Below are 25,107 nucleotides of genomic sequence, written 5' to 3' on the forward strand. Positions count from 1 at the left end.
GGGAGAGTTCATCCGATACAGCAGCGGGGAGCGCATCAGACAGAGGCCATAACGACAACAGCACAGACCTGCATAACAGCTGGGGAAGAGGGCCACACCATATCTAGATATGTTTGTTATTCTAAGACCCATATCTCCCTCCATATGAGTGCAGCTGTAGCTACAGTACCTGTACGAAGTACCCAGTGTCTTTATGACTGCTTTATTTGGTTTAGTAGTACACTATGTCACTCTATACCACAGATGAGGGACGGTGTGTATGCAGGATTTTACTGCCACCAGTTAACCTGGCTTAATCGGCTACTTAACTGTACGCACCATGACCGATTCGCTCATAAATTAGACCACAATAAAATGCTACAAAACAAGAGCAGCTGCTGTTTATATCATGGAATATGGCTTTAAATGACGGATCATGTAAATAATTGGGTTAATTAAATAATTAAGAGCAGAAGTTGGTCTGAAATCCATAAACAGATACGGCCCACCTTGCCCATCTCCGCTCTATACCATGAACAGTAAGATGGATTCCAGTGTTGGCCACAAAGGACACCACAGAAATGGATTTAAACTGCTGGATAAACGCACAATGTCAAAAAAGTCTTGCAATTTGTGATAATGTAAGTGCAAAATTCCACAGCCTTGACTCCAATGGACAGATGCAGGAAATAAAACCATCATGAATGAAAAAGCTCTTAAAATAAGCTGAAGATTAGACACCATTAACAGAAATTCATATATTGTGGAAACTACACAGTTTCAGGACGGCAGTATGAGATGCCTATGATGTATTAAAACGGTAGACTGAAAAGAGCATAGATATTTATATCCACAGTTAACACTTCCCCCCCTCCCCTCAATGATCTTCAGAGAATCAAGGAACATGCATAATTTGTGGTCTTTTACTGCATTCCATTCAAGTCCAAAGTACAAATTAAGCATGAAACAAATGCTGAGGTTTTATCCAGTAGGCAATAACACTGAGCAACTGAAGACTTTTCCATTAAAAATTAAATGTGGTTACATAAGAAAATGTGCATAACAGAGGAAGCACATTAAAATAACTGATGGCGTCATGAGGACATTTTTAGTCGCCCGCCTCTTTAAAGACACCTGGACTCTTGCTTTCACCAATCCTCACACACCCCTCCCCTGTGAACCCATCCTCTCTGCATCAGACACAGTGCTTATGAAACTTGTGTGTGTGTGTGTGTACAAATAAAGGGACATTGCATGTGTGTGCAGGTACAGTATATACACCATATCAACAGTACTCTGAAGGATAATGTTAGCACTGACTGTAGACACCAGTGTAATGAGGGGTAATCACAGGGTCTGCTCCCTGGTTGAGTTCCCCCACAGACTGAGCTGGTTACACGCATGTCATATCTGACGCTGGGGAGTCTAACATTAGCACAGCCCCCCCCCCCCCCCCCCGCCAGCAGCAGTCTCCAGCACTCCTCTCAGCAGTCTCTACACCAGGCTCTTTGTGGCGAAAGTCAGGTATCCAGTATGGCCGGCCATCTCCCTGGGCGGCATGGCGGTCCTGCAGATGACAGAGGCAGAGGCGTTGGTGGTCGCAGGCGCGCCCCCTTCGCTGGGGGTCTCCAGGTCGGCCTGGAGGGGATCCTCCTGTCCCAGGTCGGGCAGGGCCAGGGTGATGGCGCGTACGTCGAAGACCCGAAGCAGCACCTCCAGGGTGCAGATCTCCCCGAAGTCCTGCTCCGCCAGTGCCGCGCAGGTCCGCTGCACCTGCTCGATGCAGGGGGAGAAGGAGCAGACACGCCCGCCTGCAAACGGAGAGAGGGGTCAAAGGGTCACTACTGTCACACAGCCCGAGGTCTGCATGCAGCAAACACTACGTCATGGTTTACAATACAACAAGACCAGCCTTGAGCAGCATTGTTCAGTCAAAAGTGTTTTTACAATACTTAGATTACAGATTACAGTGCTACTCATATTACAGTCATATTTGCAACTTGAACTGCTTTCTTCACATAAAGAAACCAGGCAGGGAAGTTCTTGAAAGCATGACTTGGAAACTTGTTGCCCTACTGACTACAATGCAAAGTTTACGGTTACATCTCACTTCGTTGTAAACTATGGATTAGGCTGCGACTACGCCTCATTCAGCCCAAAAGCAGCACAGGAAGAAGCAGTTGGGAAGGTGAGACGGTTAAAGTGACCTGTACAATCGATCCTCCTCGCTACTGGAACGGAAACCAGAGAACGCTCGCTGAAGCGGTAAGTGGCTCGACGGCCCACAAACACATCGCATCTGTGCAGTGAGGGGGAGTGCCGATCCACACCACGGCCCTGCCAACGTCTCCAGTCAGGCTGGAACGCACAGAGGAGTTACCATGGGAACAGCCCTGGCTGCTGGTAACTGATGTGTCCCGTGTAGGGGAGATGGGAGCCAGGTGGTTCAAACACAGGGCAATGCCTTCTGTTGTTGACATGCCTGCTCGCCAAAACCAGAGTCTTTACGCAGAGAAGCTATTTTGAAGAGCGGCTGAAAACCCAGCGCAAAGTTCCTAAAATAGAGCACATTTGCATTGCTTCATCAGCTGCATACGGGAACGGAAGTCGGTCTCTTCAATGGCTATTCTCTGCTGTCTTTCTGCGACTCCTCTGTGCACAGTTTCCAATTCCTTCTGCCCTGCACAAACTTAAATTTAAGCCCAACCCCTTCCCACATATTTAAAAAGCAGAACTTGGATTACAGGAGGGGGCCATGGAGTGCCAGCCTCAGTCATGTGACTACCCCCCCCTCAGCTGAATGGGTGGAGGATGGTGGCAGGGCACAACTCCGAAAGCAGAGCACCCTCCATGGAGTGCAGCATTGTGTTAGCAGATGAAGTAAGGTGCCCCAAGGAGAAGGGTAGACATAATTTCTGCAACTCATTTCATATAGACTTTCTGCTGGACAAATAAATCTTTGAGTAAAATTCATACGCTTGCACTGGGGATACTCTGCCCTGAACAGAGGAAAGGGCAGGCAGGAGTGCTCTTCTACAGAAACAATTAATCCATCATTCTAAAGTCTGTGTGGTTAATTCATCTGCAAATCTGATAAATTCTAAGATATAATTATTATATAATTATTGCATAACTTTTTTGGAGAAGCCCATAGGTCCATAGCTATGTGGCTCTGTTCTGCAATATGCCACGTCAGAACCCAAGGGATATCTTCAATGCTGTGAATTGGTCTTGTGGTGTGAGGAGTGAAGGCTACTGCACTGACCGGGATAATGTTGTTATCTCCCCGTTGCAGTCTGACATAATGCAGAGATGGGACCCTACAATGTGACACGGGGGGGGGAGGGCTACAGCACAATGACAGGGGCTGCTACATGAACAGTCAGGTCCTAGGAGAGGGGGGTCCTCTTAATGAGCAAAGAGCTGACCCCCTCCATCTGCCACCTGCGGCTCGCTCTCCTCCCCCCTCCCTCAGGCTTGCGTAACGGCAGAAAAGGCAGCGAGGCAGCACAACGCAGCAGTGGTCCTGCTTCATCATAGGGAGGTAGCCTGAATGTGTACAACCCCCAGGGGAGGGCTGGAGTCATTCAGCTCCAGTGGTGCGCTTCCTCCTGAAGCGCTCATTTCGATTGAATGGCCCTGTCGAGGCTGAACCGGAACAAAACATTTGAGTTTTTTGGTGAAGAAGTGAAATGGCGGACTGCCGGATAGCTCATTTGTGGACAACCGCAGATCGAATCAGGACCGACTGTGTCTGGTAGGTCCAGCTGGTTGAGTCAACCAGGGTATGGGAGGGTACGGTCGGTTCAGGGTCCACGTTCATCACTACCCCGCTGGCACCCATGGACTGCATGGTACAGCTGCATATGAAAGGTCTTCCTCAGACTCTACTCTATGCAAGCTTAACTGTAGTCTGCAGTGCGAAAAGCAGCAGCTGGCAACACCACACGTTTCAGAGGAGAAGCGTGAACACTCCTGAATCAGCAGTGGAGTTTGTGCACGAAACAGCTGCAGTCGCATATGAACAGCCATTCCAAATTGGAGAGCAAAAATTCAAAACAAATGTATTCACGTCTCAATTATGTTTGAACCAATATCACTATCAGATTCACTTTCACAAATAATGTCGCTTTCGGTTTCAAATCTTTTCTTTTCAACCAAGATTTGGCCTTTAGTGTGGGGCGGAGTTTAGAAAAGAGGACATGGCATCTCTTAGTTTATGTCATCAGAACCACAGCAAACGGCAAACAGGCTATTGACTGGGTAGTCAGTCAGCACGCTCTTATCACTTGTGTTATCAGCATATGTAATTATGACAATGCCAGTATGCATTGAGCTAAACTTCAGGGCCTGATTTAGCTTCCTACAGAGGCACGTACACAGCACACACCACACCTTCCTTTTGCAAGCCCTACGCTGAAGGGTGTGGCGGCGGCCAGAACTGTTCTGAGTCACTCATAACATTCCCAAACGTTACTGGAGAGCACACAACTCTGAGGTCTAATAGAGCAGTCTGTTTTTCCGTGTCTGTGGGTGTGCTATTGGGAAACAGTTGCTCATGAACAAAAACCGCAGAGCGAGCACTTGAAACTCCCATGAAACGTGGAACCAACAGCAGCAGACAGAAAATCAGCACTTGAAGGAAAAGGATTCTAAGGAAGCTTTGGTTGAACATCAAGGTGGGAGAGAGAGCATAACTCCATTATACAGTCTTATGAGCAAAGGTAGAGCAGCAGGTCACCTCTGAAAGACTTAAAAGAAAAAATGCAACAATCACATTGCACAATCATCCGAATTATTTATCAGATGCACCTCCCCCAACACACTGCTACATGTCTAACATTGGCACCTGGCCATTTTAACATGCCACTTGCGTAATCAAATATATTCAGTATTCAACATAGAAGTACAAAAACATTTACATTACACCCTCATCAGATTCTCAAAAAAATTAAAAATAAATAAAAGCTGTCTTGCTGTTGGCTCAAGCCCTGAGCTTTAATAAACACAGCTTATACACTAGCACCATGTCATATTTGTCCAGATTTCTACAGTACCACTCCCACAGTTAGGAGACAGAAGTGAAACTGAAGTGGAAAACCTCTCCTGCCATGCTGCAACTACAGCACCCACAAGAGAGTGGTATAATTGGGCTGGGTTTAATGGAGGGAGTCTCTGATGTAACACCATTAGAGACGAGAACTGCTTGCACTGTTCTCATGGAAAGCAGAATGTTTTGGGACAGCACAAGCGATACACTAAGAAACTCCTTCAGTGTGCTGAGAACAAAAATGCTTATGGAACTCTTCAAATGCACTTCAATGCAGCAAAGGGATGCATCTAGTGTGGCATGGCAACGCATGTTACAGACCGTCCTGCACTGAATGCAGAAAAGCTCTAAGGACAAGGTTAAAAAAAGGCACAAGGCTGAGAGCAGTCACAGCACAACCGAGTCTGTTGAAAACAAGCGTTCCATTGACAAATAAGGCCGGCCGCTCATGAGAGCAGGCATAAACACATACTGCGGCTCTCCTGGCAACCGGGCCTGGGAGAGGGCGGTCCATGCCAGGACCGGGGACCGTTTAGAGTCTGCTTCTCTAAATAAGAGTGCGGGCTCACGGCCAAAAACGAAAGGAATTACTCGGGGAAAAATGGAAAACCACTACTTGCGGTGCCAGACTCTCTGCAAGTAAGCCGCCTTCCAGTCTGTACTCAACCCACATAACCGCCTTGCTGTTCCACAAACGGGGCAGAAACAATAAACAAACAAAAACCTTTACACATCCCGTTACATCAAGACTTCATCATGTACAGTACAAGCTCTGTCTTTGCTAGATTGAAGGCACGCTATGACAGGAGTTCGGGCCTCAGTCTGTGGGACCCCCCTCCCCCCTCCCCCCTCGCCCCACAGACACACCTCCCAGAGGCGGAGGGCTGCAGCCAGACCCAGGCTGAGCCCCCCATCCATTCAGGGAGGAGCAGGGGCGAGCCTGACCCGCTGGCTCCGCTCTTTGTGCCCTCCGTGTGATGTATTCGGCTGCGCTCACCGCGCCGAAGCGGTTAGCATAATCATGAATTAATAAAGCTTGGGAAGGCTGGGGGACCGGGGGGGCGCGATGCGGCAGCTGCAGGGCCACGTGCTCCCCCCTCAGCTCTGCCTTCCGCTCTGCCCTCCGCTCTGCCCTCCGCTCTGCCCTCCGCTCTGCCCTCCGCTCTGCCCTCCGCTCTGCCCTCTCCTCCACCAGGTTGGGCTCTGCTCCGCTCCGCTGTGAAGGACATCAGCAGGTCTCTCCTGCAGGAGCTCCACAGGCTGCCCGTCCCTGTAACCTCACCCTATATGGTCATGCAATCGCTGCAGAATCAAAACCAAGCCGCCGCAGCAAACAGACTGTGTGTGTGTGTGTGTGTGTGTGTCTCTACATGTTTTTCTGTTTAAAGAGAGGATTGTGAGATGAAGGAAGATTAGGGAATTCAGACCGACAGCGAATCCCTTCTCTTACCAACAGACTCCGATTGCGAGCACATGAACAAACACACAGAAAACACATTTTAGATTCCTAGACTGCAGACCCTCTTTCTCGCTCTCAGAATGACGAGGGCCATCATCTCTCCAGGACCTCGCTCTGCACACAAACTTTCAAAAGAAAACAAGGGATAATACATACACCTCAGGTTAGATGAGATGTGTTCGTTATGGAGGCACCCTGGTGACACGGAGCACAGCACAGAATTGGGTTTTTTGATCTCTGCGCCATCGCCATCGACAACCCTGACTGACATCTCATTCGGAACGGGAGACAGGGAGAGAGATAAGGCAGGGCAAGTGAAAAAGAGAGGGAGAGATAAGGGCTGGCAAGTGAAAAGGAGGAGAATAAGAGAGTAAGGAGATATGAAAGCACTAGTTCCCTTGTCTATCATGCATCCATAAAACTTTCATGCAATCAGGCGTGAGTCACGGAACAAGGGTAAGTGAAACCGTATGCGCACGTGACCCAAAGACAGCCCTGAAACCCGAACTTTCCCTTCTCCTGCCTCTTCCGCACATCCAGGGTTACAGCCCACACAAGGCATTCCTTCCATTTCATACCCCGGCCATCCTCCAACGGGCACCAGACGTGCTCAGATTCCAACCCAAATGCAATAACAAATTTGATTAAGCCACAAAGCTGGAAAGGAAATGGTCAACTCCAGGGGAGATCTCCATTTTGCCTTGACAGGAGTGACTCCTCTCCTGAGGCAAACCTGACAAAGTGCACCATGGGAGACACTCTCCTCTTCTTTCTCAGCCCCACGTCTGATCAGACGTTCACACTAACTGCAGGGCTCAGAGGCCGATTCTGCTGTGATAAAGCCCTGACACACACGCTCATATCTCCCCTCTAACGGCCCTCTAAAGCGAGGGGAGTGCACAGATTGCAGACAGCTGTGTCTGTGAAAGCTTTAATCTGCTTTGGAGCAGAAAGCCTGTCTCTCAGATTACAGAAAAAAGGAAAATGCAGAGAGAAAGCGTTGAACTCATGACAGCGAAATAGTTATCCTCTTCTACACAATCTCTGGGCTAAAGGCCAAGCTCCATGCTTTGGAGTGAGACATCCATGTTTTGGAGACCTCAACTACAGCGAGGCGAGCAGTCCATCTAAGGTAGTCCCACAACCATATGTCTGCTGAAACCATGTGTATCTGTGTGGGCGTGTGTATGTGTGTGTGTGTGTGCGTGTGTGTGAGGTAGTCTGTGTCCTTTAATGAGGTTTCCATCCATGATGAGCACCCGTGCATTTACAGGACGGATCTACAGATCAAAGTGAGTGTGGTGGAGGACACAGAAGAGGGCAGAACCCCTACTGACCATGCATCCACCGGCCCATAGAAACCTCTCCCACCCCTCCTGACCATGCATCCACCGGCCCATAGAAACCGCTTGCACCTCCAGCGGAGGGGGCCTGCCCAGACATGCCAACTGTCGGCTGCGTGTCCCCATCGCCATGGAGACGGCTCACGCTCTGCAGCCTCGTGAGGTGGCGCCTGACTGGTCTCTTCGGGAACAGCTCTTTAACCCCTCAGTGACCCCCTCACAGCGGTGCCAAACCAAAAGGACACCGGAAGAACACCCACAGGCCAACACAGATCCTGGAGAGCTGCAGAGTCTGCTGGTTTTTGTGGTAACCTGGCACACAATTGTTCAACTAAAGCAGGTGGTTGAGAATACCGTGAACTCACCTCACCAGCTTCCTTGGGTCTAAAGGTTGTGTGCTTAAGGTGAAAATAAAAACTAGCAGACTCCCCAGGATCAGGGGCGGGCCACTCCTGACTTACAGTGACAGTGACAGGAGACGGAGGCTTATGGTGGCGTGTAATTATTCTGTGTGTGTAAGGGGAAGGGATGTGAGAGACAGGCTGAACAGCCCACACTCAGCCTCACAGCACGGGACCACCATGCTGAGCACAGCAGGAAGTGGGCTGGCCTCCGACACTTATCAGGCAGCCAGGAGAAGAGGCTTCCGGCAGCTTCCAGTCGCTTTCAATGGAGGCACAACTGCACATAATTAGCCAGTGTCTAGTGCAGCCTCTCTTCTTCTCAGCATCGGCCTGCCTGTTCCTTTTCCCACCTTTTCCTTTCTGGCCGGGGCTGAGCTCACAACACTGGATACTGCAGGCTGCCAGGCAGACCCTCTGAATTGTTAAATATCCATTACTACAGAAGAAGAAGCATCGGGCACTTTACAGCAACTCTCCGTAAAACGGGAGAGTGTCAAAGCAGCTGTTTGATCTGGTGCCCAGCGAGCCTCTCTCAGTGCACACATCAGAGTGTCGGGCTGCTGGTTAGTATTCTGAGCAGAGGTGCAGCTCCACACAGAGTGATGGATGAGGGACATTAAACTCCACAGGTCCACAGCTGCAAGATTAGAAAAAAAAAAAGGGGGGGGGGATGGGAGCATGAGGGGGAACTGGAAGGAATGAAACAGAGATGGAGAAAGACGAAGAGATGCAGTAGATAGTAGGTAAATACAGCCATTTAAGTGGACTGTCACATGACTGAACAAAACACGTTTTTTAATAATTTTTGAGGAGAGGATTTGAGAGCAAAACAAAGCCAGACAAGAATAGAAATATGGGCAGTATATCTGTCAACAGGTAAGTTCAGTAGGTAGCTCATATCGTTGCTAGGCAGCCATATGTAAATATTAATTTGGAGCTAGAACCATTACGTTTCCTTGACCACCGGGTAATTTATTGCTAGGACTTTTAATGTGTATATGTCTCTCAAGTTTGTCACGCAATCAGCACCCAACGAGTTTGCAGCGTTCCCTGATGACCGTCGATTTGGTTCTCTGCTGCAGTTAGATTAACATTACAACACATTTCATGGAAACCGGTGGCAGGAGTAGTCAGGAGCAGTCAGGTGAAGGCAAGAGCAGAAACATTGCTACTAATGTGGCATTGAATTTCAAGGTTTTGCATAGATATCTACTGAAATTGGACACTTTAACCAAATGCATAGTAGCAGGTCCAAGAATATACGCCCTGTAGAAACAGTAGGAGAAAACCTGCACGGCTGAACGATAAGGACCCTCCCAGAATGACAGTACATTAAGCCATACAATGTTCCCCCTCTCTGCTCCATCCTAATCTGAGCACAAATGCACCTGATTGCTTTTAACAGGTCGTAATCAATAAATGGAAGGTCTCTGGTGCCTCCAGCCCAGCAAGGCAAAAGACCTGAAAGCAGTCTTTATCTCTGGGCATATTCGCTGCCAGTAAACGCTCTGGCTGTGCTGGTCAGGGGAGGGGTGAGATAGACCTGTCTGCACGATGCAGACAGAGAGCCCTGCTCTGGAATAACTGGCAGGGAGGCGGCTGGTGAAAAGGGACAGAGGCGTCTGGAGAGAGTGGGGCTGTGGGATTGTGGGTGATGGAACATATGACAGCCGCAGAGAGCAGGCAGTCATGGCTGCACAGCGGTACACAGCCATGGGGGGAGGGGGGTGTACTGTCGAGCCACAGTACTGATAGGACTCCCATTGGCCTGCGTCAATCATGATAACGGCAGCAGGGCCACTTAATCAAATATTTCATGATGGTGAGCGTGCTGTCCCAAATTAAATGCTGCTCTCAACACCTATTCATTTCTTTCTTTCTTTTTTTTTTCTCTCTGCAAGTCAAGTGCTGGTCTGGGGGCCGTGGCAGGTCACAATGAGTGAGGCAAGCTAGCCTGTATCGCCCAGGCAATCAGCACTGAGCACGCTCCTGGAACGGCATGGGAACACAGATAAAGGAAACCTCATTAGAGGTCAGTTACACACACGCCGTGTCACCCTGGACCACAGAGAGGGTACTGTAGTGAACACCTGTAGTGTCACCCTGGACCACAGAGAGGGTACTGTAGTGAACACCTGTAGTGTCACCCTGGACCACAGACAGGGTACTGTAGTGAACACCTGTAGTGTCACCCTGGACCACAGACAGGGTACTGTAGTGAACACCTGTAGTGTCACCCTGGACCACTGAGAGGGTACTGTAGTGAACACCTGTAGTGTCACCCTGGACCACAGAGAGGGTACTGTGGTGAACACCTATAGTGTCACCCTGGACCACTGAGAGGGTACTGTAGTGAACACCTGTAGTGTCACCCTGGACCACTGAGAGGGTACTGTAGTGAACACCTGTAGTGTCACCCTGGACCACAGAGAGGGTACTGTAGTGAACACCTGAAGTGTCACCCTGGACCACTGAGGGAAGTTCAGTGAACACCTCCCGCTGCACCTTACCTCGCCTCTTCATGGCAGCCTTGGCGTGGCCGATGGCCTCCCAGGGGGACGGGATGTCCAGGAAGACGGCGTCGGCCACGCCCGACACCCCGAAGCCCTCCTTGCAGACGTCCTGGTTGAGCACGGTGACCAGGTGGCCCACCTTGTGGTCGTGGAACTCCTCGCGGGCCTTCTCCGCCCGCTGCTGGTGGAACTCCACGGTGTAGAGGTGGCCGCTGGGCGCGATGGTGCGCAGGATGGCGTGTGACAGGGAGCCGCTGCCTGTCCCTGCAATGCAAAAGTGCGTCAGCGTGCGCCGGGCGGAACGCGTCCTTCCGCAGGCATGTCACGAGGGGCGACTCTCCCGTGGAGAAGACCCTGCGTAAAAGGCTACTCTCTGGAACAACGGCAGCTCTGCCCAACATGGGAAAATGCAGAACGGTTCTTTGAAGTAGAATGTCACAGTGCCTCTCAACCTCTAGACAGCACACCTGCACTAGAAATTAACTGAAGCACAGACCAAAAACAATAATGTACAACACCACAACACAATCATTACATTTCACAAAGGAAATCCCTACCACCTCCAGCTGGCCAATAATATAGTGTGCACACATATAGTGTGATCATATACAGCTAATGAATGCCACAGATTTACAATTGTAAGTCCATGTCGCAATTTCTCCATGTCGCAACTATTAGCAGATTTATTATGCAATAGGAATGTATACTAATGCTTGAAACAACACAGAGAGCAGTAACTGTAAGGGGTACAGTAAGGTTGATGAAACGCACAACAACCTGTGACCGCAGTGGTATCTTTAGGGCAACATTAGTGATACACTTGGCTCTGAATCTGTGGAATCTGCTCCAGCAAAAAGGTGAATCCTTCCATCTACAATGCGGGCCAGGGTGGATGAGGCCAACTCGCACGAGCACGCCATGGCACGTCCTAAAACAAACCGACCCGTCAGGCTTCACAGCTAGCCTCTACGGCAAATAGCACAACGGGTGCGTAAAAGCGAAACCGGGAGCCGTCAATAGAACACGATCCGGCTGCGCCGCCACCAGTCTGGTCACTCTAACGCACCCAATCAAACTGACCCGGGTCATTCATCCACAGCGCAGCCATTGGAGGGGGCAGTTTACAGGACTGTGCAGGAAATGCCGCACGCTCACTGAACGCGGCAGGGCTTCCGCAGAAAGTACAACGTGCGCCGTTGTGCGCGTCTCGACCCAGCGCGTGACTCGCAGGGCATGCTAATGAAGCGGGGAAGGGGCGCCGGATGCGAAAGGACCCTTGATTCGGCCGGCGTCCACGCATTACGTCACCGCTTTGTTTCCGCGCTAACAATGGAGGCAATGTCGCCCCAAACGCTCCGGTTTCGTATGCAAATGAGGCCGGATAAATGAAGCCCAACCAGGGGGCCCTGGAGCGGGGAAAAGCTCCCTGGGGCGTCCCTTGAGAAACGCTCACCGCATTAAGGCTTTACGTCTGCTGGACAGCGCACAGTCTGGTGCGGATTACGGGGAAGTTCCCATCACGGGTCCACTGGATAAGAAGGACGGGTTCTGCACGCTGCATTTGCTCGCCAGTGCTATCCATTTAAGCATTGTTCGGTCAGAGCCGTAATGGCTCTGCATCAGACTACGTGCAGACTCGCGCTTATCCATTCTACTGCCAGATACTGGAAGCACTTTGCCCATTACGGTCCATCGAGGCACTGACGGTGTAGCACCTGTGGATGCCTGGGCCAGGGAGATGGAGCAGGAAACAGCCATGATATCCTGTCCTGAGAGAATGCAAAGCAGTCGGGTACAGTGTGAGGTGACACTGTAACATAATAATTATTAGACATAATAATATTAGAACCGCATTTGCCTTTATGTGCTATATTGATTGAACGGCTGTAAAAATGTTTGGATATGAGTGCTGCCAAAGAGGGCTGTTATTTCACTCCCCAAGGCCCTATCACAGACAGTCTCCGACACAGGGGGAGGGAGGAGCACCCAAATGCTATTTTTCCTGCCATCAACTCTTTGCTTTTGCTAGCTGAAGAAAACGTGCAACGGCTAAACTCTCCATTTCTGGGGAGAGCGGAAGTCCTCCAACCCTGGGCCGTGTGGGATAAAGTGCTGCTTCTCATCGAGCCGACTCAGAGCATTACTGCTGGAGCTTTGGAAGAGATTAACCCCCCCCAACAAAACTCCCCACAGAAGACCTCCAGGCTTCATCTATGCACACTACAGCACACTACAGCATACTACAGCATACGTTCCGTACCAACAATACAGCGGCAGACACAAAGAAAACCATAACAACTGTTTGCTCACAGCAACATGGCTTGCTTAACCGGTTTTTTTATCTAGCATCAAACACGAGAAGGGACCGCCTTCGTACCGTATTCCAGGACTGAACATTGACCAAACAACCAAATAATATTTACACAAAGTTTGGAGCAAAATTGGAGCATATACATATACACGTCATTGAAGGATACAGGCCTCCTCAGGCATGTCGGCACAACTACACAGGATATGCAGTCATTGCATTCAGATACCTACTGCATTACAATACTGAGCAATGCCACTGTGAAGTGAGCAACTTGCTGAGTAGTAGCACAAGAAAACTTTAAGGGGCTAATGAGGGCTGTAGTGTCTCCATCTACATCAGTTTAAAAAAATTTAATTCATTGATTCGTTAGTGCTGCTCTATGAACCTGGGACAGAGAGCACCAACTGTAAATGTGTCGAGCCAACTCCAGTGAAGTAATTTGACTCTGTTAGCACAAACACAGAGCATTGTAATCGCAGCCAATCTGCCAACGAGAGTATGACCTCTTCCACTCCCAAGCTACAGGAAATTTGAATGAAGGAGGGATTACAGAAGAAACTTTCCTACGAATTCTGCGAGGGTGCAGCCAGCTGGTGAGCTCAGCTTTTTCTTTGTTTGAGTACTGCACCTGAACTTGTTTTTCCCCCATAACTCCTTAAATGGTGTGCATCAAAAAGGTGAGATGTGGTTAATGATGCGTAGATCGATACAGGGGCAAGGAAACATGCAGAAATGCCCACTGAAATCCATTTGCCCAGGCTCACCACAATGAAATACCACTGGCCAACATCAATTTCCTTTTAAATGAAAACTGTGAACCACAGTCTGGAGGAGAATGCGTCAAGTGGTATTTTGGGATGCGGGCGTGGCTCTCTTCACCAACCCAAAGGAGGACATGTCCCTACAATCACCTGATAATGACTGCAGCGGAATGAGGAGCTGAGAATCACAGGGCCTCTGACTCAGTCCCCGACAAACAGGAAGTGCGCCATTCCCGCCTTCACCAGCACTGCTGCTGCTTCTGCATCCGCTCAGGGAGTCTGAGCCACGGAAGGCCAGACACCGCACACTCCCAGTCCAAAATCTACCATCGGCAGGCCAATAGGACAAGGGGGCTGGGCCTGCCCAGACATTCAACACAGAATTTTCTGTAGAACCCGCCCTCCCCCCACACTTCCACCAAAAAAACCTTGTTGTAACTAAGCAAGTGTATTTACAAGTAAAAGGGTATTTCCACGATTACTCAAATTCACTAAGCCAATCAGATACGATGACTTTCTGTGAACAATTATACATTACACAGAGATGGTACAAAAACCTGCATTGTTATTTGTCCCCTGAACTGAAACAGGCCGAACACACCAGTACTGTGCCTCTAATTGATAAAATTCCACAAGAAGGGCTTCCTGCCACAGAACATGACTTCCAAAGTGACGTTGAATATCAACTTGCGCCTTGATCCTAAAAGCCTGGCACCTAACGACCTTGGTCCTCTCATGATTACTCAGGCAACATTGTACTTCACAGTTCCATACCCCTGCTGCGACACTTCCTTAATCTCCTGCTACACAATGCTGTTCAACAGCTCAGCAGCCAGAGCGAATCAACTCGCTCCAACCCCCAACCAGCCAGGGTTAGGGTCGATGGAGACAGGGAACAGAAACCAAAGCAGTCCAACCATCTACCACACTACCCATTATTGCTGGCACACGCTCTGTACCCATGAACAAAAGGCGGCTTGTGATTGGGCAGAGGGTTTGATTGTCATCTGCGAGTGCACTTGGCTTCCATTATCCCCTACATAATGGCCGAGTTAATAAAACCAAGCAAGACTTTATCTACATCTCTTGGCCTGAGAAGGTGAACATGAGGGGAAAAGAGGCGTTGGCACAGGAAACCAGAAAACCTTCAAGGACAAAGATGACCTTCAGTGCAATCTGTCCACGAGGTGACCCCCGACTCGACACTATCGGTCAGCAGAGAGCAGCTACACACTGATACATTAACATTTACTGAGCTAATATTTGAACCTATATCCTCAGGGTATTAAACGCATGTAAGCACTAAACTACCCTGAAGGGGGGGGGGGCACTCTGCATCTTGCAGAGTAATAATTCACTGTATAAACATTCAGTGGCAAATGGCCGAGCAGAGTGCACCGATACAATTACAGCATTAATTATGAATGATACTACGGGAAAACCAGGGGGCCTTCAGTAGTGGAAGCAAAACTTTTCTCCACCTCGCTGAAATTCTCACACTCACAACAGTGTAAATGCATCACCACTGTGGAGCACAGCAGCAGACTACACTGACCATTCACTTACAAAGGAGGACATGCACCATTTTCCATCTTTCTAAATGCCTGTACCTTTCCACCACGAGACCTGCTAGACCAAACGGCCAAAATTTAACACAGTAGTGATGCACGTCCTGTCACATGAGCAGAAGTGGATAAAAATGTCCTGAAATACAGAACACCTTGCCGCAGAACGACACAGCTTTAGCGCATGCTTTCTACACCGTGGAGGACCTGCGGTTCATCCTTCAGTGTGCGAGAGCGCTTTCTCAGGCATGTGATGCAGCGCAGCGTGACAGTGGGCTGACCGTATATTTAATTAAGCGGCTGATACGCGAGGATAGGGGGCTGATGCAGCCATTTTCACATGGTCTCGCACACATTAATTTCCCTGTCGATAATGGCACAGAGATGAAACCTCAGAGGACAGCGGTTAGTGTATAATATTGCAGCAGGGCACAGGAAACCAGGGCTGTGGCTACTGGCCGTGAAACTCCATCTGAGCCCACATTTCGCAGGCTGCTTCATGAATTATGCAGCACAGTTTTATACGTTGTTGAGCCTGACTATGTATGGAGATGTTCGCTGCTCTCTTGAGCAATGCATTTCATATGAATGTTTCAGCAAAATGGACGCTTTATTACAACTAATAATAGCAACAACCATATCTTATTCCACTATGACAATAGCCATTGAATGGACATGAGGGGTACAGGGGCCTCGAGCCTTGCTGTATACTGGACCAGCAGAGGATCGGTCAACTCCCTCCACCACTTCCCTCAGTGTCTTAGATCCTGCCGCACCTTTGGTCCCGCCTCCACTGCAGCCCCTGCGCTAACATGTTCGACTTTATGACTCCAGAGGGGTGGAGCCATCCTGGCACTAAAGCAGAGTCAGGAGCAAAGTCATGTGCTGTGGAGCACTGCGGCATGTAGCACTGCAACATATCACAGCAGCAGCCTACTGCATGTGCAAGTCATCATCTGACAGATGAGCCCGTATCTGCCCCTTCAGCAACTCCCACCCGCAGCTATCCACCAGTTCAGCAAACACACCATTTCAGAAAGTGCAGAATCACAGGAAACTAACTCCTTATCATAAACAGCTATTTTAATATTTGTTTGCACACATTGTACTGTGAAAACATTTCTAAAAGAAACGGACAAGATGCCTACAATGACATACTATAACGATAGTCCTGCAAAGACACAGCAAGATTAAAAATAAAAGCTTGAGGAAAAAGGGCATCCAATACTGTGGATTTGGTTATATTTGAGAATCAATACATTAAACTACTACAGGTTAAGGTTTTTGGCTCACCTGACTCACAGACCACCGAGCCTGGTTTCAGCTCTAGCATCATGGTGATGTTGGCGATGTCAGTGGTGTAGAGGATCTGGGTGCGGTGCGGTAAGTTAAGCGTCCACAGCTCCGGGGTGGGGTGCAGGACGTACACCCAGCCTCCCTTGCTGCATGTGACTTTGGAGCCAAAGCGTTGGCCGATGAGGTCAGTGGAGTGGCGGATTACGCCGTACCGCGTCTGGGTCTGACCTCCTTGCTGAACTTTCACCGGGAACATGGAGTCATGGCCCATGAAGATGATGACCACGTCACCCTCCTGGATGCACTCGGCATACTCCACGAAACTCATGGGAGAGGACAGGAGGCTGCGTGGCGAGACGGGGATGTTGCCTCCTGACTCGGGTTCTACAAAGAAAAGACTCTGTCACGTGCCGTAGTACAGGTCAAAGTTGATAGCAAAAAGCCCATGAGTTAAGAGAACGAAAGAGAGATAAAGAAAGGATAAAATCCTCCGCCATCTCAACCAAAATTATTTTCCTTTGACAGAGCAAACAAGGAGTTCCAGTGCCTTCATCTGAGACAGCTAAGCCTATCAAACAAATAAGCTAAGCAAAGATAGCAACATATCTTATGAATCGTATGAATTTAGCAATCTTAGCATCTCTACCTGTGATGCTCATGGCAAACTAAAAGCAGATGGATTCAATTAGAATGGTTGCCCACCCACTATGGAGCATTTAACAGTTCCACACACAAATAATAATCACACCTTACACAAATTTGTTATAGCTTAGTTACAACTATTTTGTTTAGTAGGAGAAAGCAAAGAAATGACTGAACTGCGAACTACAGGATATTCAGTGCAGACTGATTCAACTGCATTTGGGACAAAGAAAATATGTGCCAATCAAAAGAAGTAGGTATGGTATGAGCCATTGCATTTTTCTATAAAATAGCGTAGTGGTTAAGATACATGACTGGGACCCGCAAGGTCGGTGGTTCGATCCCCGGTGTGGCCACACTAAAATCCGCACAGCCGTTGGGCCTGTGAGGCCCTTAACCCTGCATTGCTCCAGGGGAGGATTGTCTCCTGCTTAGTCTAATGAACTGTATGTCGCTTTAGATAAGAGTGACTGCCAAATGCCATTAATGTAATTAATGTAAAAATAGAAAAAAAAATTGCAACACATATGTATGGTCCATTCTATTTGCTCCAACAGCCGATAGCCAATGAAATCATGACAGTGAAACATGATCCATCATTAGCTCCTTAAGGAACGGGTTATCAAGTGAGGGTTGTAATGGGTCATCTTGTGCTACATTAAGTGCAGGCCTGCTTCAGTCATTTTTTGTTACTTGTAAAATACATTTGTCTTGCACATTTGTTTTATCTTTTAGATCACCTTTTCAGTTTTATTTTCATTTGGACATCCTGCAATGCAAGGTAATAAGTGGGAGAAAGGAAGTTACAGTGAGCCACTTTCCACAGCTTACAATATTTCATCTGACCATTTTTCCAGGGTGTTATAATCGGTCGAAATAATGTATGGCCTGAATTCTTTATTTTTTTATCACAACTCTCCAACACAGAGCATGGATTGCATGCATTTATGTACACAATACAGAACTCTGGTAACCAATACTCCCATAGATGAAACCCTGCGTTTTTGTTTTTAAAGATGTAATAAATGTAATGCCACTTTTACGTAAAAGATTACATGTAATACTACTGATGCTACTACAACTACCAATAATAATCATAATAATAATAAAACAAGAAAAACTATTCTGGATCCGACACTCAAATTTCACGTGGGGCCAATCCAACTGGCCATAAAGCTTGCCACTACCGACTTGGTCGTCTTAAATATAACTTTTCTTGCTCTGGTTTCTGATTAACGATATTTCACGCTATTTTGCAGGCATCGGTTCAGCTATTAGTTGAAAAGCAGTGCATAAGGTTTTCCAAATTGAGCTAAGAAGATGCAATGAAGTTAGCTAGCTAGCCAACTAGCTAGCTACCGCTAATGTTACTGAGATAGTTAACTTGCGAGATAGTATGTGTTCCAGTTTAATTCACCTCATCTTTGAACAGCTTTCAAGTTGTCAGGTATAAGAATAGAGAATGATTTCACAAAACGCTATTTTAAGTTTCGGCTTACCTTGTCGTTAACCTATGAAAGTTCTTACGCGCTCGCTAGCTGAACTAGCTATTATCGACAGACCAATGCAAAACTACAGCACACGTGTGTGGAAATTCGGCTCCCGTTGATGACGCAGGAAATCAATCTCTTAAAAAGACAGGCTCGCTAGCACAGCGGCCCAAGTAGGTATATCTGCAGCTGCAGACCGTCTATTACTGAGAGGCTTTTGCCGACTGTCTCCAGCCTGCCCTACAGCCAAATCTGAAGTCATGTTCTACTACTGACAGCAAAAGTCTCACCGAGTAGCCAAATTACTAATTTACTATATAGAACGTATAAAATATTCTCCCAGATGATATTTGATAATACGGTCGTAAATATTCAACAATATTCAGTGACATTGGGAAATTCGTTTTATGAAAATCTATTATATATCTAGCAAAAAGTCTTGAAGATAACTACCTAATAGTGGCATCATAATAAAGTCAACTTTGGAATTATCGGATATATTTCTTCTTAGTCTGTTTTGTAGTAAACAGAGACATGAACAGAACCTTAGATAAATATACCAACCTGTATCAGTACAGGAGCTCTCTTAATCCTCTCTTAATCGAATAAAACAAACATGCATCAGCTAATAATAACATAGGTGTTCATATGCGCATTCTACAGCTCAAAAGCGACTCTTGTGTCTTTGTAAGTGTCCAGTCCATCCAACCTTTGTTTGCTGAATTCATAATGTTGTCAATCAACTCGCCTGTCAAATAAATTGTGTATTGGGCATCTGAAAGCCACTGTACAGAAAAATATCGGTGCGGTGGCTGCAACAGCATCTAGACCTCCAATAAAATGAATGGACTGCAAATAGCAGCCAATTGGAATCGAGCTCGTCTGGTATATAATAAATGATCCAGGCGTACAACATTCTTGAGTTCAGAATTAGCGTTGGTGTGTTCATTCTTCTGTCCAAGAAAACAGGGATCTTTGTGTCTTCCCGACGATCAGCAGCCTGGGCAGAGACAGCAGGTAGGACGGTCGTGTCCATTTTTCGCAAGGACACTCGCTTATAAAGAAAATGTGAAGTTTTTTTTACTAGGGCATATTTTAACATGGACAGCTAGGGATTAGACTATAGAAACCCGCTGTTGACGGGTGAACAAAGCCTTGTTGTATCGTCCCGTTTACAGAAGCGCATTGAATGATTTATTTTAGCCATTTTATACCGTCTCTGGTTTATTTAGCTAAAATGGGTAAATCAGCATCGTCAAACTTAAACTGGGATAATGTAGGCTATGTGAATATTACGCATTTAAACGTTACGGATGATCGCATAAATAATTTTAATTTTGCAGAAAAGCGTTAGCCTAAAAGAAACCATCGTAAGAACAACTTCGCATTCTTTTATTCGAAAATATCTTCGATAACGTTATCGATCAAGCGGTCGAAAAACCGTGTCCTGCCTGGGACAATGGTCTTATTCTTGTACGGTTTTATTTTCAGCCGCAATGGATGTTTATAGTGCACTATTTCGACCTCGAAAAAGATGAATTATAATGTATCAATCTTATTATTATATAATACGCTCAAGTAGAATGTAGGTTCGTGTTGCCTTTAATACGCTCAAGTACAAGGTATGTTAGGTTCGGATGTCTTGCAGGTATTGGCTCTTATCGTTCTATCCGCCCTTCGTTTCCTGGAGTAGTCACTGAGATGGAATGAAATGGCACAATGCACGGTGCATTTCTATATCAATCGCAATGTCTGAGGGGATTTTAATAGTCGTTTATCAATTACGTTTATCAAGTCCTGATTTTCAAAAGTCAGTAGGCCCACGCAATCTGTTTTGAACAATATATTAGGTCATTATCTTTATAATAAAGTTAATAATGAAATAAGTATATGATAATTGTTTATATAATAAAATAAAGTATTATTAATAGCATGTGATCAACTGCTAGGCACACTGTTTAATATAAATTATTCAAGTCTTTTGGTTTCATCTCTTTAATAATGAAAATTTTCCGTGGGCTCAGATGTTCAGGTTTATTCATTAATTTTCTCTTTCGCTATTGCATTCAGGGAAAATCAACCATGCCTTTCAGCAGCACCCACAACCAGATGAAGATGAAGTTCTCAGCGGAGCAAGAGTACCCTGACCTCAGCCAGCACAATAATCACATGTCGAAAGTGTTGACTCCGGCGATGTATAAAAGCCTCCGGGACAAACAAACTCCCAGTGGATTTACACTGGATGATGTCATTCAAACCGGGGTTGATAACCCAGGTAAAGAATCAAGCTGTTTTTTGTTTTTTTCCAACCATCTGTTCTGCCTGTTAAAGTGCATTTAGTAAGGACAGCTCCAGAGCGTTATAAAGTCAATCATCTTTTCAGCATTACTCGCTTCATACAGTTGACCTTGGCAAAGGGTAATTTGTGGTTATACAGTAGCTACCTTTGCATAATAATTCAAAAATGAAATTAAAAGCTAATTTATTTTACTGTAGCACTAAAAATAAAAATAAAATTCAAATGAACTGTTTCATACAGTGTGAGACACACTCCTGGTGTCTTGCTGGTCCGGTCAGCATTTTACCGTATGTAAATTTGATGTAAATTTTCTGAACTAATATTTCTCTAGTAAGACCTTAGACTAACCATTATGTAACAATGCTACATATTGTAGAGTTGTCATTTGACTAACATTTAGAAAATACACTAACAATCTAAAGGCACTTTAAGGCATAACAGATGGTTTTTCTTTACTACATAGAATTTGTTGTCATTGTTGTTGTTCAGCATTACTAAAATGGCCACACTGACAACCAAGAAGTCTTCTGAGGAGGAGTATCCTGACCTAAGTCAACACAACAACCTCATGGCTAAGGTCTTAACCCTGGACATGTACAAGAAACTACGAGAGTGCTCAACGCCCAATGGATTCACCATAGATGGTGTCATTCAGACGGGGTTGATAATCCTGGTAAAACATGTCTTGACATTTTAAATCCTGTTTGAGCTATAGCACTAAATCAACCGCTTGATTTTTTAAAACTAATTGGCTGGATTAAGTGAAATGACATCTGGTGAGACGTCAGATTGCATGTGAAGATGTGTTCTTGGTTTGAATCTTTTGCCTCTGTGGCTTTGTCTCCTCCAGGCCACCCGTTTATCATGACAGTGGGGTGTGTGGCTGGAGACGAGGAGACCTATGAAGTCTTCAAGGATCTGCTGGACCCTGTCATTAAGGACAGACATGGAGGATACAAGCCCACAGACAAACACAAGACTGATCTGAACCCTGAACACCTGAAGGTACTTTTTGTGCTTCGTTGCTGGTTCCCAGCTGTACATCTCTATAAATGAGGCATCTGCTTACCCATGGTTTTACTTTACCCAGGGTGGGGATGACCTGGACTCCAACTATGTCCTGAGTTCCCGAGTCCGTACTGGCAGGAGCGTCCGTGGGTTCTGCCTGCCTCCCCACTGCAGCCGTGGAGAGCGCCGTGCTGTTGAGACACTCTCCATTGACGGTGAGCAAGTTTCTCTGACTTGCAGTCATGTTATTTGCAAATTTCTTTTTCTTCAATTTCTTTCTTCAATTAAGATGAATTCATTCATTGAATGTTATTATACAAACTGGCCAATGCTTCTAATTATCGTAATGTTAATCACATCTTTCTCATATGTACTGTGCATTCTGTTCCAAAGCATTAAGTTCCTTAAGTGGGGACCTGAAAGGCAAATACTATGCTCTGAAGAACATGACAGAGGAAGAGCAGCAGCAGTTGATTGATGACCACTTCCTCTTTGATAAGCCGGTCTCTCCATTGTTGCTGGCTTCTGGGATGGGCCGTGATTGGCCTGATGCCAGGGGAATCTGGTGAGAAGATGTGTACTTATACCTTTTTTGGCTCTCTGGCTTCTGGCTAATTTGCATTTGTATTCCAAACAAACATTACATATTCATATTTTATAATGTGCCACATTAAAAACTGCCTGCGGTGGTGGAAGTGGTCTATTTGAGGGTTTAACCTATTTGAGGGCCCGGTGTATTACTTACTTTATTTAACTTTGTTTATTTGCCAGACACTATTGGACAGGGAGACTTAAATAGCATTGTAAAATGTAGTTTTAATGATAAAACTTAGTTTTAGCCGTTTAATTTTACACATGTTCACATGCCCGCTGTCATCACTGAACCAGGCTACATTTATTAGTTATTATTACTACTAACCTGCTGCGCTGTGAACTGTGAAAATACTTAGACATGCATTGAAAATGTTTCTGATTTCTCCCCAGGCACAATGAGAAGAAGACTTTCCTGGTCTGGGTCAATGAAGAGGATCACCTACGAGTCATTTCCATGCAGAAGGGTGGGAACATGAAGGAGGTCTTCACCCGCTTCTGCACTGGCCTCACCAAGGTAACTGAGGAGCATGGACATCAAACTCATGTGGGACTGCTCTGGGACATGCAGAATTGCTTTGGATTGGGTTGACTCTTGCTTTTTGCCTTTGTTCCATAGATTGAGAGCCTGTTCAAACAGAAAGGTCATGCTTTCATGTGGAATGAGCACTTGGGCTTTGTGCTGACTTGCCCCTCTAACCTGGGCACTGGCCTACGTGGTGGAGTACACGTCAAGCTGCCCAACCTCAGCAAACATGACAAATTTGGTGAGGTGCTGAAGAGGCTGAGGCTCCAGAAACGTGGAACAGGTACAGTATACACCTCACTTTCATGCTTCTCAGTCATGACATATTTTGTTCTATAGTGCATCTTGTGATCGAGAACTTTGAATGTAAAGCTCATAGAATGGTGTAGCTGTGTATATCTTTTCTACTGAAGAGTATGGAGGTTATCCCCTGTCTAACACTGTAATACTGTCGTTCATTTTCAGGTGGTGTGGACACTGCAGCTGTGGGCGGAATCTTTGACATCTCCAATGCTGATCGTTTGGGCTTCTCTGAGGTGGAGCTGGTGCAGATGGTGGTGGATGGTGTCAAGCTGCTGGTGGACATGGAAAAGCGTTTGGAGAAGGGCGGGTCCATTGAAGACCTCATACCTGCACAAAAGTGAACACTCATTGCGTTAAACCACGCGCCCCCCGCCCCCCCACCCCAACCCTCCAAGTGTACCTTTTGATCAAATAACCTTATCCATATTGAGGAATACACTTCTACACTTCTGTTGAGTGCTGGAGACTCTTAAATTAGTGAAAGTGGGTCTTCCGTCATTGTGATCAAAGGCTGTTTGTATCTCACAGGTATTGGAATTCGCTTATGGAAAGATTGTACACCTGAAAATAAATATGCTTGGCCCATGGGTTCTGTTTTTCTGTGTCTCTTTTGCTTTAAATTTTACAGATGAATCAGGAAATATCATTATATATGTACATTACATTACATTACATTATTGGCATTTGGTAGACGCTCTTATCCAGAGCGACGTCAGTTGATTAGACTAAGCAGGGGACAATCCTCCCCTGGAGCAATGCAGGGTTAAGGGCCTTGCTCAAGGGCCCAACGGCTGTGCGGATCTTATTGTGGCTACACCGGGATTAGAACCACCGACCTCGTGTGTCCCAGTCAGTTACCTTAACCACTACGCTACCGGCCGCCCCCCTTCAGTGCTCATAAGGCCCTTGACTGAATAAATTACGATAATACATATGCTATGCATGCATTTTTCTGTATTGTTGCTGGAAGATTACAACAACATTATAAGGATAGTATGCTGTTGGCTTGGTATCATTTAGAATTTAATTTTAAAGTTTTAAGCATGTTAGTATCACTGTTTCTACAAATGGCTGATAGATGTCTCAAATTCCACATGAGGTTTAAATTAAGATGGAGTATCTACACACTATCCCTGAGCTAAAAGGCTAAAATTGGTGAACTTAAATAATAGGTGAACTTAACAGCTTGCTGAATTTCACTCAGCTTTGTTTGTTCGTTAGTCAACTTGTAGCAGATAACTTAGCAATACCTCCATCCTATGTTTCTTGTCCGAGCCCATCTGTGCCAATAATATCATGTGGCTTAAGGTGAGAAAGGAGGTTCCGTTACATTTGTGAATTCGTTTGGGAGTGTCCTCTTGATTTATTTCAAATTAGAACACCACAATGGACAAAAATAAATAAATAATTGTGTTTACTAAATAATAACAGTGGGCTAGAAAATGTAATGCCATGCAAAAACTAGAAATGTGTGCATAAATTGTAAAATGTTTAAGATCACCCTGACCCAAAGTATTCAATTCTCAGCAAATGGAATGTGAATACTATATACTTCACTCGGTATATA

General features: G+C 46.4%; 2 protein-coding genes across 2 annotated transcripts; one reads left to right on the forward strand and one right to left on the reverse strand.

The window, feature by feature from the left end:
* Positions 1–722: 722 nt before the first annotated feature.
* trmt61a (tRNA methyltransferase 61A) lies at positions 723–18,954 on the reverse strand. Its single transcript, XM_061259674.1, has 4 exons — positions 18,823–18,954; positions 16,679–17,065; positions 10,746–11,012; positions 723–1,790 (listed from the first exon to the last, which is right to left on the reverse strand). The coding sequence occupies exons 2-4, from the start codon at positions 17,007–17,009 to the stop codon at positions 1,474–1,476; spliced, it is 915 nt and encodes a 304-aa protein (XP_061115658.1). The 5' UTR covers positions 17,010–17,065; positions 18,823–18,954; the 3' UTR covers positions 723–1,473.
* A 723-nt stretch (positions 18,955–19,677) lies between these two features.
* LOC133122068 (creatine kinase B-type-like) lies at positions 19,678–24,128 on the forward strand. Its single transcript, XM_061231755.1, has 8 exons — positions 19,678–19,830; positions 20,884–21,088; positions 21,963–22,117; positions 22,203–22,335; positions 22,514–22,685; positions 23,105–23,228; positions 23,331–23,520; positions 23,703–24,128. The coding sequence occupies exons 2-8, from the start codon at positions 20,896–20,898 to the stop codon at positions 23,879–23,881; spliced, it is 1,146 nt and encodes a 381-aa protein (XP_061087739.1). The 5' UTR covers positions 19,678–19,830; positions 20,884–20,895; the 3' UTR covers positions 23,882–24,128.
* The last annotated feature ends 979 nt before the right edge of the window (positions 24,129–25,107 follow it).

This window comes from Conger conger, chromosome 1, assembly GCF_963514075.1.
Source record: "Conger conger chromosome 1, fConCon1.1, whole genome shotgun sequence".
Lineage (NCBI taxonomy): Eukaryota > Metazoa > Chordata > Actinopteri > Anguilliformes > Congridae > Conger > Conger conger.

Bases quoted from the DNA above. Each gene is read 5' to 3' on its own strand.
- trmt61a (XM_061259674.1), bottom strand. From the start codon at position 17,009: ATGAGTTTCGTGGAGTATGCCGAGTGCATCCAGGAGGGTGACGTGGTC. The intron at 11,013-16,678 runs GTGAGCCAAAAA...TTTGCATTGCAG, and splicing joins CTCGGTGGTCTGTGAGTCAG to GGACAGGCAGCGGCTCCCTG. The intron at 1,791-10,745 runs GTAAGGTGCAGC...CTCCGTTTGCAG, and splicing joins GGCTGCCATGAAGAGGCGAG to GCGGGCGTGTCTGCTCCTTC.
- LOC133122068 (XM_061231755.1), top strand. From the start codon at position 20,896: ATGCCTTTCAGCAGCACCCACAACCAGATGAAGATGAAGTTCTCAGCG. The intron at 22,686-23,104 runs GTGAGAAGATGT...ATTTCTCCCCAG, and splicing joins CCTGATGCCAGGGGAATCTG to GCACAATGAGAAGAAGACTT. The intron at 23,229-23,330 runs GTAACTGAGGAG...TTTGTTCCATAG, and splicing joins TCTGCACTGGCCTCACCAAG to ATTGAGAGCCTGTTCAAACA.